This window comes from Mixophyes fleayi, chromosome 7 (assembly GCF_038048845.1).
Source record: "Mixophyes fleayi isolate aMixFle1 chromosome 7, aMixFle1.hap1, whole genome shotgun sequence".
NCBI classification, from domain to species: domain Eukaryota; kingdom Metazoa; phylum Chordata; class Amphibia; order Anura; family Limnodynastidae; genus Mixophyes; species Mixophyes fleayi.
This window is the reverse complement of record NC_134408.1, coordinates 127,142,410-127,159,774: the sequence shown is the minus strand read 5'-3', so window position 1 is coordinate 127,159,774 and position 17,365 is coordinate 127,142,410. Positions and strand designations below refer to the sequence as shown.

Here is a 17,365-nt window from a genome sequence, read left to right as displayed (position 1 = left end):
ACAAATAGTTATTGGAGGAAATCTGTTCAGGGACTTGTGACCATTGCAAAAGTTTCATACACATTTATATATATTTATAGCACCATCCATGCACACGTTATAAAAGATCATTGGAAGTTAACTGTTGTTCTTCAGATCTCTTGTAACACATTCTTAACCAATTATATATCCATGATTAAAAGTGTGTCCCCTTTATGAGGTCCCTGTTCCTATAGGGATGAACTGTGACTGGCATTGTTCATTTAGGCCAGGCCTCTATTCAGTTCAGTTAGTCTTTGTTCTATAAATTGTACATGGTTCTACGACTGCTACTAACCAGTCTGGTGGGAGCAGTGCAGTGCTTGAGAGAAGAGAGCCTGGACTTTATAACCAGGTGAGGATATCCACAACCTGTCTGTCCTCCTGTGTGAATGTAACAGAGTAGGTAGGAGGTAGTTAAAGGCCTAGTGGTGTATTGGTCTGGTGTAAACAACTGGAATGATGGTCAATAGTTTATTGACAAAGTGACTCAGTGAATCCCAATGTTCTGAGATTACAGGTTGAGGGGATAATGGGCAATATGCACATATGAAGGGGTACTTCCCAATGACGAAGAGCTGTGCAATCTCACCATTCCACGTGTTGTGTCATTAGGGGAGAGTTCTGAGCTGTGTCACCCTATTGGTTTTGCTGTCATTAATACAGACCTGAAACAGCCAGCCTTATAGACAGGCGTTCCATATGCAAGTTTCTAAATCCACTCCTACCATGGCGGTGCCCACTATTCAAGTCAGAGACTAGTACATTGGTATCCATGGCTGGACCTTTAACTCAAGATCTACAGGTCTCTAGCAGACAGGTGCAACACACACATTATAGCACAAGACTAACGGATGATTTAATTTTATTTATTGCATTTGCCCTTGCCATCTTCCTCTTCAGCTAAACACTGATGCATTTAGAAGTACTTCTCATACATAATAAACCAGGAATTATTTAACACTGAATTTATTTTGACCCAATAATTTTTGGACCCCGGCAGTTCTCACTGGAAATACTTTAGGTATTGATGTTCCATAGGCACTCTTGTCCATTCCTCACTTGTAAGCAATACATGTAAATAGTAGCTTTACATGTTAGTAACCTCAAAGCATTTCAACATAAAACATTATGAATTGTTACACAGCAGTGTAATGTGTGCCAAAGTCACTTTAAAAATCCATCTGTCATGCAATGACAGTGCAGTGAGAAGTCTGGCAGTAATATTTGTATTGAGAATTTGAATATTCAGGTTTTTAGAGACCTCCAACTTTGGCTTATGACCTGCAAGCCCAAACCCCCTACCAACTAGCCATCCATAAATGCTATGTATTTAAAAAAAAAAAAAAAAATAACCTTCTTTTAATTAATAGCATTTTAATTACTTTTTCATTGACAACTGATTGTTCCATGTTTTGCATAGTAAGTAGCCTACAAATAATACTTTTCTAGAAACAGGTGAAAGAAAATATATGCAATTGAACAAATACACATATATATTCCATGTAGGTACATAAAAGTCGACGTCTGAATTGCAGTTATATATAAACATCTGTACAGTTTTTTTAAAAAATTAGATGTTAAAACGAGGTCCCTGTACATATTAGTGTGTCCTGTATTACAAATTTCTAATGTGACTTTAATTACATTTACTACTCCCCGAAAGTTTATACATTGACAACAATAATCTTCCTTTTAAAAATTTACAAATATACACAATATTTATAATATTATTTTCAGACAGTTTCAGTGCAAAGATATACATATAGTACATTGTGACAATTGTTTCGTAAAAATATGAATTGGCATATCTCAAAAAAAAAAGGCAAAACTTCTGACCTATCGGCTAAAAAAGAATATATTTTATAACAAGATGAATGTTCTTGAGCAATATAAAAATATGTGCAAGAAAGTGTTTGACATTTAAGTATTCTTGGTTGTTAGAATTAGTTATACATCTGAATCGTTTTTGACGAGATTGGCAGTGTCTATGAACGTGTCCTCCGTTGGGGTGAAGGACGGCTGTTGCTGATCCTTTTTGTGCGATGGTTTGGTAGGCGGAGGTGATGTGAACGGTGATGGATCTTCCTCAGCCTCGGGTTGTTGATCCTTTTCCATCTGGAACAATTGAAAAATATTCATATTAACCTATTTTTCTTGATGAAAACAGGGGCGAACGCAGGGGGGGTTTCTGATTCTCCAGAAACCCCTCCCCTCCGCGAACGAACAGGCACTAAACATTGCCCCTACACAGCAGCACTATACTGTTCAGCAGCCGCGGCGATCTCACAGAAACGTCCGCGGCGGTGCTGTATTGTGATACAATGTATTGTAATACAATACAGCACTGCCGCGGACGTTTTCTTGACAGCGCCGCGGCTGCTCTACAGTACAGCATCGCCAAAATGGAGCTGCTGCGCATGCTCTCTCTCTATATATTTTTTTTTGGGGGGGGGGGAGGAAACCCTCACTTAAAAATTCTGCGTTTGCCCCTGGAAGAGATAGGCAATATACATTTACCGTACGGGTGGCTAGAACTGTAGTTGGCCACAAGACAGCGACAAGACTGGCAATATCTGTAAACTGGTCTAATATCACAACAAGTGCGGCGCAAATATTACCATGATGCCCTAAATAAAACTGATTAAAATCTGTCCTGTTATTTCCGAACATGCCTGTAAATCCAGCCAGTAGATGACTGGCATTTGCTGTTGTGTATGTATGGTAAACTGGTGGCCACATCTAGACGTCATCATCTCGTTGAGTCTCAACAACGCATAGACTGATCCATTTATTGTAGTTTAAGCACACATGTGGCCGAATTTCTAACCATTCATGTAATTCGGTTCTTAGGCCAAAGGATGGTTGCCTGTCACCAGTAAATTTACAGACAGTAAAAAAATAAAAGCCACATTTTTTGTCCAGCAGTAAAAACAAATATGATCAACAAACATATGACACCCTTCAAACATTCGTAAACTACATATAATATACACCAGAGCAGTTCTGCCTGTCTGTAGGACCCACAGATTGATGCTTGTCAGTAAATTAAAAAAAAACTATGAGTAAAATATATTTAAAACAGTTAGAAACTCTGGTCCAAATGACAAAAGTAACCGTGTCAGACTAGAATAGGTTTATGCAAAGAAAAAGTTGCCCCGTGGAGTAATCAATGCAAGCTCTAAGCTTGGCTTGGTCTGATATTTTCTCTCTGTTAAACCAAGAAAACAGTACAAATCGATGTGCGCATTCCTTCAATATAACAAGTGTGTGACAATTCCTCTTCATTAAAATGTGATTTCCCACACAAATGTCTTTTTACTGAATGAAAGTTAGATACATACTGACTTACTGCAACTTTTCTAGCATAGAAATGTCACGCTGTGGACATGAATTGTCAAGCTGTACTGAGAGGAATACATTAATCTATGCCGAGAACAAACAGAAAAATGCTGTCTTGGCACAAGAAACTTTGTGCAAACTTTCCTAGTGAATCTTTAGCATTCCAAATCCAGCTGCTATTGTCTCTTTCCAGGTTTACTTTTTTCTGAAAAATGCTTTGAAATATAGTAAAACTTTCTCTCTTATTGTCTTTCTGGGGGTTATTTTGCCAGGTGACTGACTAGCAGGTACATTCCTGTTTCCAGTGGTCGAAGTACAGGGGCTGGCTGGGCTGGGGGGCAAGGGGGCACCTGACCCCTGGGCCGGTCCCATAGTGGGCTAACTTGGGCTGGGTCACTGGGCCACCTGCATTTTTTTTTTCCTTTAAAATAGGCTGCTGATTCGAGTCTTGCCCCCCCGGGCTAACATTTGCCAGCCCTCCCCTGTCGAAGTGAGCTGGTGTACTGGGGTGTGCCATACCGCTACTGCTTCTACTGAATTCATTGCAACACTATCAAGATCCATTCACTTACATTTTCCATAGTGCCACATTCAAATTTTCGACCGCTGCCTGTTTCTTAAAGACTTAAGAGTTGTTAAGGAAGAGCAGCCCAGTATAATTGTCCTGCAAGTACTGCTGTGATGTCACAAGGCTATGCAAACACAACACATGAGATGTATGGAGAGAGCACACGAGTACAAGAGTATTGTGTGTTCCAAAGTGCTGCAATGATGAACCTCATCCTTAGACTGTAAGCTCCACTGGGGCAGGAATTGATATGAATGATTACACATTCTCTGTAAACCACTGCACAATATGTTGGTACTATATAAAGGAGGCATACACATAAAATGTTATTTAAATATTACTATAACCTGTTTCTATGCTACCTTAGGCATGTGTCTATAGTTGGCCTATACGGTAAATCCAGTTATCATTATTAACAGCTATTTATATAGCGCTTACATATTGCACATTGCTTAACAGAGAATATTTAATCACTCACAGCAGCACCTGCCCCAGTGGAGCTGACACTCTATATTCCTTACTGCATGTAATTGTTGATCTTATAAGAAGAAAATTAAGCTACCCGTATGTATTTGGAGTGTAGGCGGAAACTGCAGCACCCGGAAGAAAGTCACTCAAAGACACGGGAAGAACACATCGAAATCATGACCCCAGCGCTGTGAGACAGCAATGCTAACCACTGTGCCACTGCCCAACAGATATTATGTCCTTTAAAGAGTTTATGTTTATAATTACACAGCTCTGATACCAACATCAGCAATTTTCTAAAAGATGCAGGATAATGAATTCTACACACACTGCTTAGAAATCGCAGAAGCTGCATTATCTAACAACTAAATGTCCTGTACTATTAGAATGGTTGTCAGATGTTCAAGAGCCCGCAGCGATAGCCCTGAATGACCTTTATTCTGTACTTAAAACCAACTGTAATGACCTGAGATGAATCATATCCATACTCTTCTGCTCAGCTGAAATGACACAGTTTACTCACCTCTGCATAGACAGGATTTTCAAAATTTGTGCTTTGCTTAATCTTTCTTTTAAATAAATTCCACTTTGATTCCTGGTTTGAAACAATGAGATAAATACAGTGTCAGTAAACATTGGCTCAGCTCTAGTCTGGGCATAAAAATGTCCTGTTCCGGCTACAGTCATGATTGTCAAACTGAGAATCTACCCTTCTATGGCACTTTTATGTAACATTTTAATTTGACCGTGTTTTGAGGAGATGATAGCAAGTATAGTGTGTACAGTTCATACAGGTAAAGTACACACTTGGGCAATGTGCAGACGATATTAACACTTGTCTTACGTTATTGTGTCCAGCAGCGTTAAAACTAAAGGCAGCCTAATATAATAGAAAATAAACTCATGCGTGTTTGTGCTTCAAATACACTACAACAAAACTGCACATAACCTCATGGTAATATTGAACATAACGGGCCAGTTTATTATCAAGAGGGCATGTGCAGTGATAAGTAAGATATATTATAGCCACTTCCACTAAGAAAAAATAGGTTAGAGTTAAAAATAATAATAATTTGAGGTATAAAGCATTTTTTGAATGTGTTTGTTCTGTTGGACCCACTCTGAGACAACAGAACAAGTACTGCAGCAATATAATGTACTCAACCCCTTTGATATTTAATACTTATGCCCCAAATTCTTCTTTGAATAAGCATAACAAAACTTTTCTGGCAACTTGCGATTTTCTTGTAGCAAACAATCATTTCAATGATTTGTACCTGGTGTGTTTCTGTGGGTGCTGAAGGTTGGGAAGCCGTAACTGCGTACAATGGGTTTTCAAAATGATCTGATTTTTGTTCATTACTTGATTCGGTCACCTGAAAATAAAGAAAAGGCTTCTTCAACACTAATCATCATCATCATCACCATTTATTTATATAGAGCCACTGATTCCGCAGCGCTGTACAGAGAACTCATTCACATCAGTCCCTGCCCCATTGGAGCTTACAGTCTAAATTCCCTAACATACATACACACACAGACAGAGAGACTAGGGTCAATTTTGATAGCAGCCAATTAACCTACTAGTATGTTTTTGGAGTGTGGGAGGAAACCGAAGCACCTGGAGGAAACCCACGCAAACACAGGGAGAACATACAAACTCCACACAGATAAGGCCATGGTTGGGAATTGAACTCAAGACCCCAGCGCTGTGAGGCAGAAGTGCTAACCACTTAGCCACCATGCTGCCCCTATCATCCAGGTTACTCCCTTATTGATCTTTAGGAAAGAAAACATCAAACACAAAACAAAATATTTCCATCTTCCATTTGTCTTAGTAATGAAATTCCTTCACCTTATGTAGGTAGCAGGTCCACCTGCTACTTACATACTGAGAGGCAGCTGTTTTGTAAGCTGTACCAATATTCCTCAGAATACAGCCTATAACGTCACTAAAAAGCAGTGACATTACTGAGAAGTGTGCCTTATGTATACCGCTATGTTTGCTAGCATAAGGGGTTGAGATTCAGACTTTCCTGTAATCTTCCCTTTGCTAATACCTTTACACCCTCCCCAAAATAATAGATTCGCTGCTTATCTTTTATTTTTACTCGCTTATTTTCTGTATATATATTGTGTTGGACCTTAATGTAACAAAACAGGAAAAACGTGTTAGGCAAAAGTAACTAAAGACACATAGCCACTGGCATTTGTTATATTAGTTTTTGAGTATATTTGAGTTTTTAAACTATTGTTTCTAATGTCACCATCTCCGTTGCTGCTGTTACTGTCGTTTGCTACCACGGCGGCACCAGTTTTCGGAACAGATCGGGCCTGATTCATTAATGAACTTAAATTAAGAAGTTTCTTATTTAAGTCTCCTGGACAAAACCATGGTACAATGCAAGGGGTGAAGACTAATTTTCTGTTTTGCACATAAGTTAAATACTGACTGTTTTTTCATGTAGCACACAATACTTGATATCTTATTTGTACACTGAAATGTAAAGTTGATATTTGTGTGTTACATGAAATGCATTGTAACATGGTTTTGTCCAAGAGACTTAAATAAGAAACTTCTTAATTTAAGTTGCTTAATGAATCAGGCCCATTGTGTTCTATACTTGCGGCTGAAATTATGATAATGGAACGCCAATGGGTATGTGACCTAACACGGAATTCTATTCTATTGCATTGTATACACAACACACAATATAGGAAAATTACATTAATAACCTAACACTGATCAATTTATATATAATACAAACACATACTGACTACAATCCTTACAAAAGAAGCCCAATAGTAATTTGTATAAGTAAACAGCCTTAATGTGTGTATCTTACATCTTGCGGTTGACTGATATTCCCAACGCTGACACCACTTGAATACAATGGATTCTCATATACAAATGGATCTTCTCCAGCATCCAGAGTGAAGGTTTCATTCTAAAAAAAAGTAATGAAAACAAAGTTTTTATAATTGTGTAAACAGTGTACAAATCCCCCAAACAATATTTAGAGCTTACGTCAACTGTTAAGGCAGCTTTACTGTAAATTTACTAATAATGCTAATAATGCTGTTTTAACAGAAGTAAATTATATATATATATATATATATATATATATATATATATATATATATTTATATTTATATATATATATATGCACATGTTACAGTGACTATGGGTCCAGTGGTGTGGGTTATCCCCGTCTCTGAGGCCTTTGCTCCCCCCTGGTCTCTCTCCTCTGCTCTCAGTAGAGTTGAGCAGAGGCCTCTTCTGATAATGAACCAGCCCAGCGCATGCAACCTCTGTACAACGGATGCTCAGAAGAGCCCCCTGCTGAGCTCTACTGTGGACTGGGTACAGGGACATTCCTTGCTGTGCTGACCGCTGCACAACAATTTTTAATCCGTAAAATGACTTTGAAGTTTGCACCAGCTCTGACGGAGGTCAGGTATCGACCTACACTTTTAATGGGACCAGTTTTGCACCTCATGTTCTCAGGCTCTAAATCAGTCCTTTAATTAACATTTTACAATATTACATGAAGGACATCATATTAAGTCCGCCACGACTAGTAACTGACATGATCTGCAACATGGATGACTTTTCTATGAGAAAAGTCAGCGATGTTACCCGTGGAACCAGTAATATAATCGGGAGAGAAATATACTGAGGACCATATAGCTATAGCAAATACATTACAAGCTATAGCAACAAAGGCCTAAGTAATGATATCTAACGCTGCTCATCAATTTAAGCAGGAGTTGCAAGTAAAAATTAACCTACTCGAGCTGTATTTCCAGGCGTGAGTTCTGAAATTGAAGAGCTCGCCCGCCAGTCAGCGCATATAATAGACGAGTGAGGCACTTCGCTCTGGACTGAATCTCCCACATAAAGATAGCACAGTTAACATTAGGCTGTTAGGTGACTCTGGTAAAGGATCTATAAGATGATTTTCTCAATTTAAAAATCAAACTTAGAAAGAGTCACTGGGAGCCCTTATCAAAGAAAAATATTCCTAATGTTAATACATTTGCCAACTTCAGCCAAACAGACACATGCTACCTCCAGCACTGGAGCCATATTTTCCATTCCTGCCAGGGCAGTATCTGTGTGGTGTTTGTATGTACTTTCCGTGTTGCATGGGTTTCCTCCAAGGGTCACGGTTAATTCCCACAATCCACAAATATACTGGTAGGTTTATGTTCAATTTAGTGTATGTGTGTGGTAGATGTTTTAGACTGTAAGCTCCACTGGGGCAGGGACTGATGACAATAACTAAACATTCTTCGCAGAGCTCTATGTAATATGATGGTTCTTATATTCATTACAGTAGAAGCCCTACATTGATTCGTATAGTTAAACAGGCTTAATGTGCGCCTCTTACATCTGGTGGCTGACTGATATTCCCAACGCTGACACCACTTTCCCTGGTGTTTGAATACATTGGATTCTCATATACAAATGGCTCTTTCCCAGCATCCAGAGTAAAGGTTTCATTCTAGAAAACAATAATGGAAACAATGTCTTCTATAATTGTGGAAAGAGCGTTATTAATTGGAGACAATATCAATTCCTACTTCAGCTAAGACAGCATTAATGTCAATTTACATGCTGTTTTATCAGAGGTAGTTTACTATCTATCTTAACTTTTTCCAGTTTATTATATTACATACATTTTTTGCAGAGAGTTCTTGCACAGGGAGTATTCTATGGTACTGTCCCTCCTTATTTCTTAAAACACATCTAAAATGAGATTTGAACGACCATTGTATTTGATCATTTATGTTATAAATGACTTCCCTTTGACAGCTATTCTGCTCTATAGGGAAAATCCTTCTTGAGTTTTGGTCTTCAGAAAAATGGACAGTGGATGCTCCACAAATCTCTCTCAGAATATATGTCTGTATTCTATCAATGTTTTTTTAACTTTTTGGGTCAGGACTGATCAGCGTAGGGCTGGCAAATGATAGCCTGGGGGGCAAGACTTGATTCAGCAGCCTTTTATGATGATTTTAAAGGGAAAAAATGCAGGTGGTCCTGTGATCCAGCCCAAGGTAGCCCATATTGGGGCAGGCCCTGGGGGCAGATGCTCTCCCCACCCCGCCAGCCGAGCCTGCCCCTGGGGCTGATGCTGCAGAGTAGAACATGGTCATAAAGTGCAGCCATAGCTTATACACAGAAGGTCATTTATGAAGTACAAAACAGGTGCTCTGTTAAAGCAGATTTGGACCCACTGTTCACCTCCATTTGCACAGAGGTCCCCCTACTAAGGACTTGAAGTTTACACCATTAGGATATGACGGAGAACAGGTCTTGTCATATACTGTTAATGGGGCCAAATTAGGAATTGTGAGGCTATATATATATATATATATATATATATATATATATATATATATATATATAGGATTTCTATGTTGGAACTATCCCTTCGCAGTCCTTTCATCAGCACTTAGTTGTGTGCGCTCAGCAGTGTTTCACATGGGAACAGAAGCCTGGAGGTTGTTTGCTATACCTTCTATTGAGAAGTAAACACACAGTGTTGACTAACTCATTCTGATTTAGTTACTTGCATGAAATGCGTTCCAACGCAAATTAGGCCTTGTTCCATACTGTTATAATAACTATTTTTTAGTTGGCAGTACACAATAGAATTGCAGATAACGAACTGGAAAGACCTACTCTAAGCGGTATATTTACTAAACTGTGGGTTTGAAAAACTGGAGATGTTGCCTATAGCAACCAATCAGATTCTAGCTGTCATTTTGCAGAATGTACTAAATAAATGACAACTAGAATCTGATTGGTTGCTATAGGCAGCATTTCCACTTTTCAAACCTGCAGTTTAGCAAATATACCCCTCAATTGCAAGGGGAGTCCTTTTGTGCATCACACAACATATTTACAGGACATGTATGAACATAAAATATAACATTTGTAACCTGAATACTGCAAACAGTTCAAGCAAAGCACATCTAGGTAGTAAATTAACCTCATATAAACAATGTTTTGTAAATAATCATATTACTACTGCTTCCTATAGAAAGACAGTATGTACCATTTGCATCACTTTATCGATAGACGACTCTGCCCCAAATCCAGACACACCAATATCCATACTAACATCAGCTCCAGTCCGAAACGTTACCCCATTTCCATTTTCTGTAGTTTTCACCAGCCCGCTTAAACTGTGACAATAGAGAGAATATGTGTAGTTATCAATAAGAAATCTTACCAGGCTAAAAAGAAAACAAATAGCATGGATGGGATGTGACCAATCAGATATTAGCTTCCTTCCTCCTCCAGGGCTCCCATAATTCAAAACAACGACCTATGTGACCATACGCTCTACTGGTTGCCACGAAATGTAAAACAGTTTTATAAGAATCTATCTGCACTCAACCCTTTTAATTTGAATGGATCTGAATGAAGAGAAAATGAGAATTATGAGGTAAAGATTTTGAGCAAAAAGGGGAGAATGTCCTAGAAGACATGGATACAGGTCAGCCCTATGCCTGTAGTGAAAATTAAACTAATAAAAGCAAATGTCTGAAAGGTAATATGTGCTATTTTGTGAGCCGAACAAGTGTAGTTAAGACTGTAGGCTGTCAAATCAATGGGAACTAGTCACATCATTGAGGTATACAGTGGAGGCAGCCATTTTGTGGGCTGAAACAATATTTATGCAAATGCTTCCTAGTCAACTAGTGACATTACTAAGGACAAGTCTATTGGACTTGTAGGTCACATACCTATGAATATTGGTTCAGCCTACAAAATGGCTGCATCCACTGTGTGTAAGTCAAAGGTAAAATCTGTGGTAAAAACAATACACCTCGCTGTTTCTGCATAACCTATGTTGTTTCTATTGTAAAAAAAGAACATTGCTCTGGATCATATGTAGTTCTAAGGCTGGAAAATGCCCCATACAGTAGTCGGTGGCCAGAACACATCATGTGATTATTTCCTTTAAAATGAATGCTTAGATGCAATTCAAAGTCACAGATCTTTATTTCTAGAAGACAGAACATGGATTGCAGGCAGCTCAGCACACACTCTTCTCTCTGTCCTTGTATTTTATAGAACCTTGCTCTAAAAGTGCACCAACCTTGGAAATTTTGGAAGAGGTGGTAACAGTTTTCCTGTCCGTCTGTAGTTGAAGAGGCCTCCAACCACCAAAGCGCCAATAATTATGATGAAAATCACAGTGAGAAGCACAGCCACAGCTGCTATAAAATAAATAATAATTAACTAAGTTACACCCATAAGACCATCAGAACAGGGGGAATAATCTGCAATACACACAATAGGAACAATAATATTGTCAGACGTACTTGTTCCTGCAGGCAGACCAGCCACATATGCTTGATTACAATAGCTCCCTTGGTAACCTGATGTACACCTGGACACAAAAAAACACATTAACCACAACTGTATAACTACACACTAACATGGCAATTGTCACTTTCAAATATAAATATAGGGAGATGGCAACAAACTCAGCCATATATCTTATCATGCATTTCATGTGAAAAAAGCCATCACATACATGCTGTATGGTGTAGTCACAATTACATGCTGACATACAAGGAACCCTGAGTCATAATCAGATAACTTATTCTTTTAAATCAGAGCATCGGAAATTCCCTGGTAATAAATATTCCTGCACTGCCGCTAAGAGCTTGATGTGGCGGAACTCTCGCAGATCTAGCAGTGCGGCGCCCTATAAGGGTTTTTTATTTTGCCAAGTCCAGATTGAAAGGAGAAGATACCAAAAGCGCCAGGTGAGGAAATAAATAGGTCTAAAGAGGGAAGCATAAGGGTGTATGTATTTCAATTAAGTTTATTGCTAATTCGGTGTGTGTTTTTATTTACATTTTCCCTGGTGCACTACAGGTCCCAGCGGGTTTCTGGCTGCCATGGGTATGCTGGTTGCATGTAGTAATATCAAGCGCCAGCATGTCTAACCACTTAAAGGTGGCCAGGGCATGCTGGGACCTGTAGTGCACCACAGGACAAAATTATCACTTAACTGTTTAATTTCATTTCTTGACTCACAACCACTGCCAAGGGCTATCCGCATAGGGCTGGATATTCCTGGGGGATTTTTTTGCGGGATTGATCCCAAGAGGTTCGTAATGCTTAGTTGTTGTTTTTTTGTAGGGTCGGTTATTGCTTTTCTAGCCTATTTAAGTCTATTTCATGAATTTTATTGTACTATTCTGTTGGCCGCCCCTGGTACTGCTCTATGGGACATCCAGTCTCTTGCCCCCTCCACCTAGACGTCAGCGCACACTCCGAAGTGCCGCTATGTACTAGCCCTGTAGTAGCTCGGTCTCTCTAAGGTCTTCAAATAGTTGAATTCTTATGTAAGCAGAATCAAAACTTCTTATAGCAGACTGCATTTTACAACGTTTATGTCCGTAGGTTTGGTGGCACTGCTGGCAACACATGCAGGGACATTGTGGATGTAATCTGCTCAGCTGTTTAGTATTTGTCTGTAAGGTACTGCTGGTTATTTGGATGCAACTTGTTATAATGTGGGGGAGCACTGTTTGTTCTATGTGTGTAAGCATTATCTGTATAATGTCTTGTTTGCATCTAGGTCCAGTACAACGTATCATTGAATGAATAGAAATTTGTGTAAGACAATACATTATATATACAGTAAGTGTGGTGGATCAGTGTGTATCACTGAAAGTCGTGCCAAACACAGTGGCCCTTTGCTGTGAATGCCTGTCACTGGGTCAGGATAATAGGGTCCAATGGTGACATCTTTCTTCTTAATGTGAGAAACTACGCAGTAGAGTTTATCAGTTTTATTAGTCTGATGTTTTATTTTAAAAGCAGACACATGAATATACAACAATGAAATATGAGTTTATTTCCATTAAGACAGAATGTCTACTACTAGGAGCCATCAGGCAAAACTTACTTGCATTTTGGAAGGCCCTTTTCATCAAAATAGCATGTTCCTCCATGCATACATCTGCATGCTGGTGGCATGGTTGGAGGGGATTCAATAGCTAAGGAAATGGAAAGCCATGCAGGTTAATAAGCAGTACATGCAGTTGTTATGTTCCCAAGCAGGGGATGAAGTACAAACCATGTTTAAAGAGCTGTCGTCTACTTATAATGTGTTATATACAACTGAATATAATAAAACCTAACAATGTGAGACATAAAACAATGGTTTGCATTACATGTAATGTTTGGTGTTAATATCCCTTCTCTAAGAAGCTTCCTGAGCCATGGTCCCAGACTCGTGTTATTGTGACATTAATGCTATGCTTAGAAGCAACACATACAAAAGTAAGATTTTAGGCAGGTGTGGGCTTATTTTTCTCTGGTTTTGCTTCAAAATATTGCCTTATTGTCATAGCAGCTGTCCATCAAGCCTATTTAAGGCACATTTGGGTGTGGCTCACAAGCCAGCCCTTGCTAGATGTAAGCCCCTATACCTGGGACGTGAGTGCATCTGATTTTAACTGCATTTTAATAGTGTTTAAAGCATATAGGTCAGTGTAGGACCTGCATATAATGAGGTACCCTTGACGTGGGATGCAGGCTTAAGTCTTTTGATCAAAATATGAACAAATACCTCATGTTTTCATTTTGCTAGACACACACAGATATGCAGTTTAAAAGGATAAGCGCTGACAACTTTCTTTCTGTTTTGTATACATATATGGGCATTTATATTGCCACGCAGCTGGTACCACATACAATATGGGATATACCGAGCGCGGGCTTGTTGCCAAGCAACTGGTACCATATATAATGTGGGATATACCGAGCGCAGGCTTATTTTTCTCTGGTTTTGTTTCAAAAACGTTTGAGTGTTCCTTCGCTCCTGTACAAAGAGCTTTACATAATTAGGTTTCTGCAATAGGTATCGCCAGTGACACCTGCTGGTATAACTGGGTAAAAAAAAAGTACCAATTTACATACTGAAAATGACAACATGCATTGTTCTCACAAAAGTTATTGAAATATTTCAAGTATATTTAGTTATCAATAAAATGTTAAAAGTGGGTATGTGTAAAGTAAAATAAATTCCATTCGAAGTAGCGTTATGTGATGTCATTTTCACACACTCTAACATAAAACACAAGGATTACAACTTTGCAACCGTTTTTGCTTGCTGTCATAATCGTTTCAAAGCCAATATTTTAGCAGCAGATCAAATATCTCCTGTCAAAACAAGAACTGTCTATTTAACCTGGTGAGATTGAAATACAATGATGCAGTTCTGGGCGCTGTAGAGAAACAACATTTTTGTACTTAACGTAAAATGTCTTTCTCTTAACACAGTTGGGGGACATGGGGTATAGAGGGCACTGTGTGGAGTTAGACACTAAAAAGACCTGTTTGGCCTGCTTCCATCCCCTCTATGCCCCCTCTCAATGGAGATATCAGTTATTTATCTTACAAAGCCAGGAGAGTTGCAATACAATCAACAGAACACTCATGAACCGTAAGAAACAACATACAAGGGTGGGATCGCAGTGTCCCCCAACTGTGTTAAGAGAAAGACAATTTATGGTAAGTAAAAAAATGTTGTTTCCTCTTGCACATACATTTGGGGGACACTGCTCACCATGGGGACATTCCAAAGCTGCCCCTTATGGGCGGGAACACGCAGCCTGAACTGCGCGCAAAACTTTTCGTACAAAACTGGTGTCTTTGGAGGCAAAGACATGAAAACGATAAAATTTTGTGAACGTGTGGACAGACGACCATGTGACTTCCCGATACAACTGCTCGACTGAGGCCCCGTGACGCACTGCCCAGGAATTACCAACCAACCCAGTGGAATGAGCTTAGAGGCCTTCAGTTACCGGAGACCCCTGAGAAACATAGGTCTGCCTAATAGTAGCTGTTATCCCATACTTACCAACTTTCTTCAGCTCTCTTCCGGGAGCCTGCCAGTGGAGGTGGGCGTGAGGGGGGCGGGGCGGCCAAAATGGCGTCATTTTGGCCCCACCCCATTTAACATCATGACGCAACCGCGATTCACCGGGAATCGTAGCGTTTGGGACCTAATTCTGCCCACTTCCTAGTGAAGTGGGCAGAATTCGGGAGATTGCCACACTCACCCGGGAGACTCTCGCAAAATGCGGGAGTCTCCTGGACATTCCGGGAGAGTTGGCAAGTATGCGTTATCCATTTGGCTATAGTTTGCTTCTGGCTGGCCAGCCACATTTTCGAGCATCATACAGAACCAAGAGACTGTCTGTCTTGTGAACTGAAGACGAGTGATCCACATAGGTCTGTAAGGCTCTGATCACATCCAATTCCGTCAGAGAGCCCTGACTGTTGGATGAAGGATCTCTAGACAACGTCGGGATCACTATATCCTGGGTTATATGAAATTTGGATACAACTTTTGGTTGAAAGGAAGGCAGAGTCCTCAAGACTGCCCTCTCGTCATGAAAAACCAAGAAGGGAACTCTGCAGGAGAGTGCTGCCAACTCTGACACACGTCTTGCCAAAGAAATTGTCAACAAAAGAGCAACTTTCCAAGCTTGAAGGAAATAGATTCCAGCGGTTCAATCGGCGGTTTCTGTAACGCGGTTAGGACAAAGTTTAGGTCCCAAGGATCCACCGGAGAAAGAAAGGGTGGCTGAATATATAAGACCCCATGGAGAAAAGTCTGTACCTCTGGCAGCAGAGCCAGACGCCTCTGAAAATAAATTGACAGGGCCGACATCTGTACCTTAAGGGATGCCAGCTGCAAGCTGTTATCCAAACCGTCCTGAAGGAATGCTAATATTGTGGCTAAAAGGAAGGAAGAGGTTGACACACTTTTCTGCTAATACTAACCTATATATGTCTTCCAAAACACGATGATAATTTCTGGAAGATGTTGGTTTTCTAGCCTTTATAATTGGTAGAATGACCCTATCTGAGAGACCCTTACGTCAGAGGATTAAGGTTTTACCCTCCAGGCCGTCAAAGCCAACCGTGCTAGGTCCTGATGAAAAAACGGACCCTGGCTGAGCAGATCTTTCCTGAGAGGAAGCTTCCAAGGTGTGTCCTTTGTCATGGCGATAAGATTCGCGTACCATGGTCTTCTTGGCCAATCGGGTGCCAGTAGAATGACCTTGACTCCTTCATGTCTGATCTTCTTCAATACCTGGGGTAACATCGGTACTGGAGGGAAAATGTAAATAAATGACTAATATCTCCGATGAGAGGGGGCATAGAGGGGATGGGAGCAGACCAAACGGGTCTTTTTAGTGCCTAACTCCACACAGCGCCCTCTATACCCCATGGTGAGCAGTGTCTCCCAACTGTATGTGCAAGAGAAACACCAGGGTGCTATCTGTGTGGTATTTGTATGTTGGCTCCTTGTTCGCATGGGATTCCTACAAAGACATACAGTTTGCTTTTAACTAAATTTGCCCTGGTGTGTCGTGTGTTATAAACTCTACCAGGACAGGTACTTGTGTGTCTGGATAAAGATCTGTGGTTGTACAACACTATAAAGTATGTTGACACTATTTAAATAAAGCTAGGGCTGTGCGAGAGGGGCGACTGGCCAGGGTGGAACGTGAAGGGGGGCGCAGTTTATTTTTTTTTTCCAAAACTTTATTTATAATTTTTGGTATGCAACACACATATCTCGCAAGAACATACGTGGACAAATACAAGCAAGAACTCCAAAGATAGATAAAGGAAGTATTCCATTTCCGGATGGAACAAATGAAAAGTATACAAAGATGAGCATATGGTATCAGTCAAGAGCAGATAAATCACCTGGATAAAGATGCAGTAGCATATGTGTGTATGCAAAGGTTAAAGAGGGGGGGGGGGGGGGGGCGATGGAAAGGAAGGGACGATGAGACCAAGTCTGGAAACCCCGGTGACCGGCGACCAGCTTAACTGGTGAAACATTTGTTATGCTACTTAAGAATGAGAAAAATAATAGAATAGGATTTGGAATACTCAGCCCT

At 40.0% G+C, this 17,365-nt stretch overlaps 1 protein-coding gene across 3 annotated transcripts in view; it reads right to left on the bottom strand.

The window, feature by feature from the left end:
* Positions 1-634: 634 nt before the first annotated feature.
* Positions 635-17,365, bottom strand: part of LRP2 (LDL receptor related protein 2) — a 183,613-nt gene continuing 166,882 nt past the window's right edge. Inside the window, exons 73-81 of one of the 3 annotated variants that reach the window (XM_075180703.1) lie at positions 13,342-13,432; positions 11,741-11,808; positions 11,515-11,635; positions 10,465-10,594; positions 8,791-8,904; positions 7,243-7,344; positions 5,674-5,772; positions 4,920-4,991; positions 635-2,136 (exon numbers count right to left, since the gene is read on the bottom strand). In XM_075180703.1, coding sequence (XP_075036804.1) covers positions 1,969-2,136; positions 4,920-4,991; positions 5,674-5,772; positions 7,243-7,344; positions 8,791-8,904; positions 10,465-10,594; positions 11,515-11,635; positions 11,741-11,808; positions 13,342-13,432 — 965 coding nt within the window. In that variant the 3' untranslated portion in view covers positions 635-1,968. Of the gene's footprint in view, positions 2,137-4,919; positions 4,992-5,673; positions 5,773-7,242; positions 7,345-8,790; positions 8,905-10,464; positions 10,595-11,514; positions 11,636-11,740; positions 11,809-13,341; positions 13,433-17,365 lie in introns of those variants that run through there. The other 2 variants (XR_012678304.1, XR_012678305.1) reach the window with 2 other exon arrangements.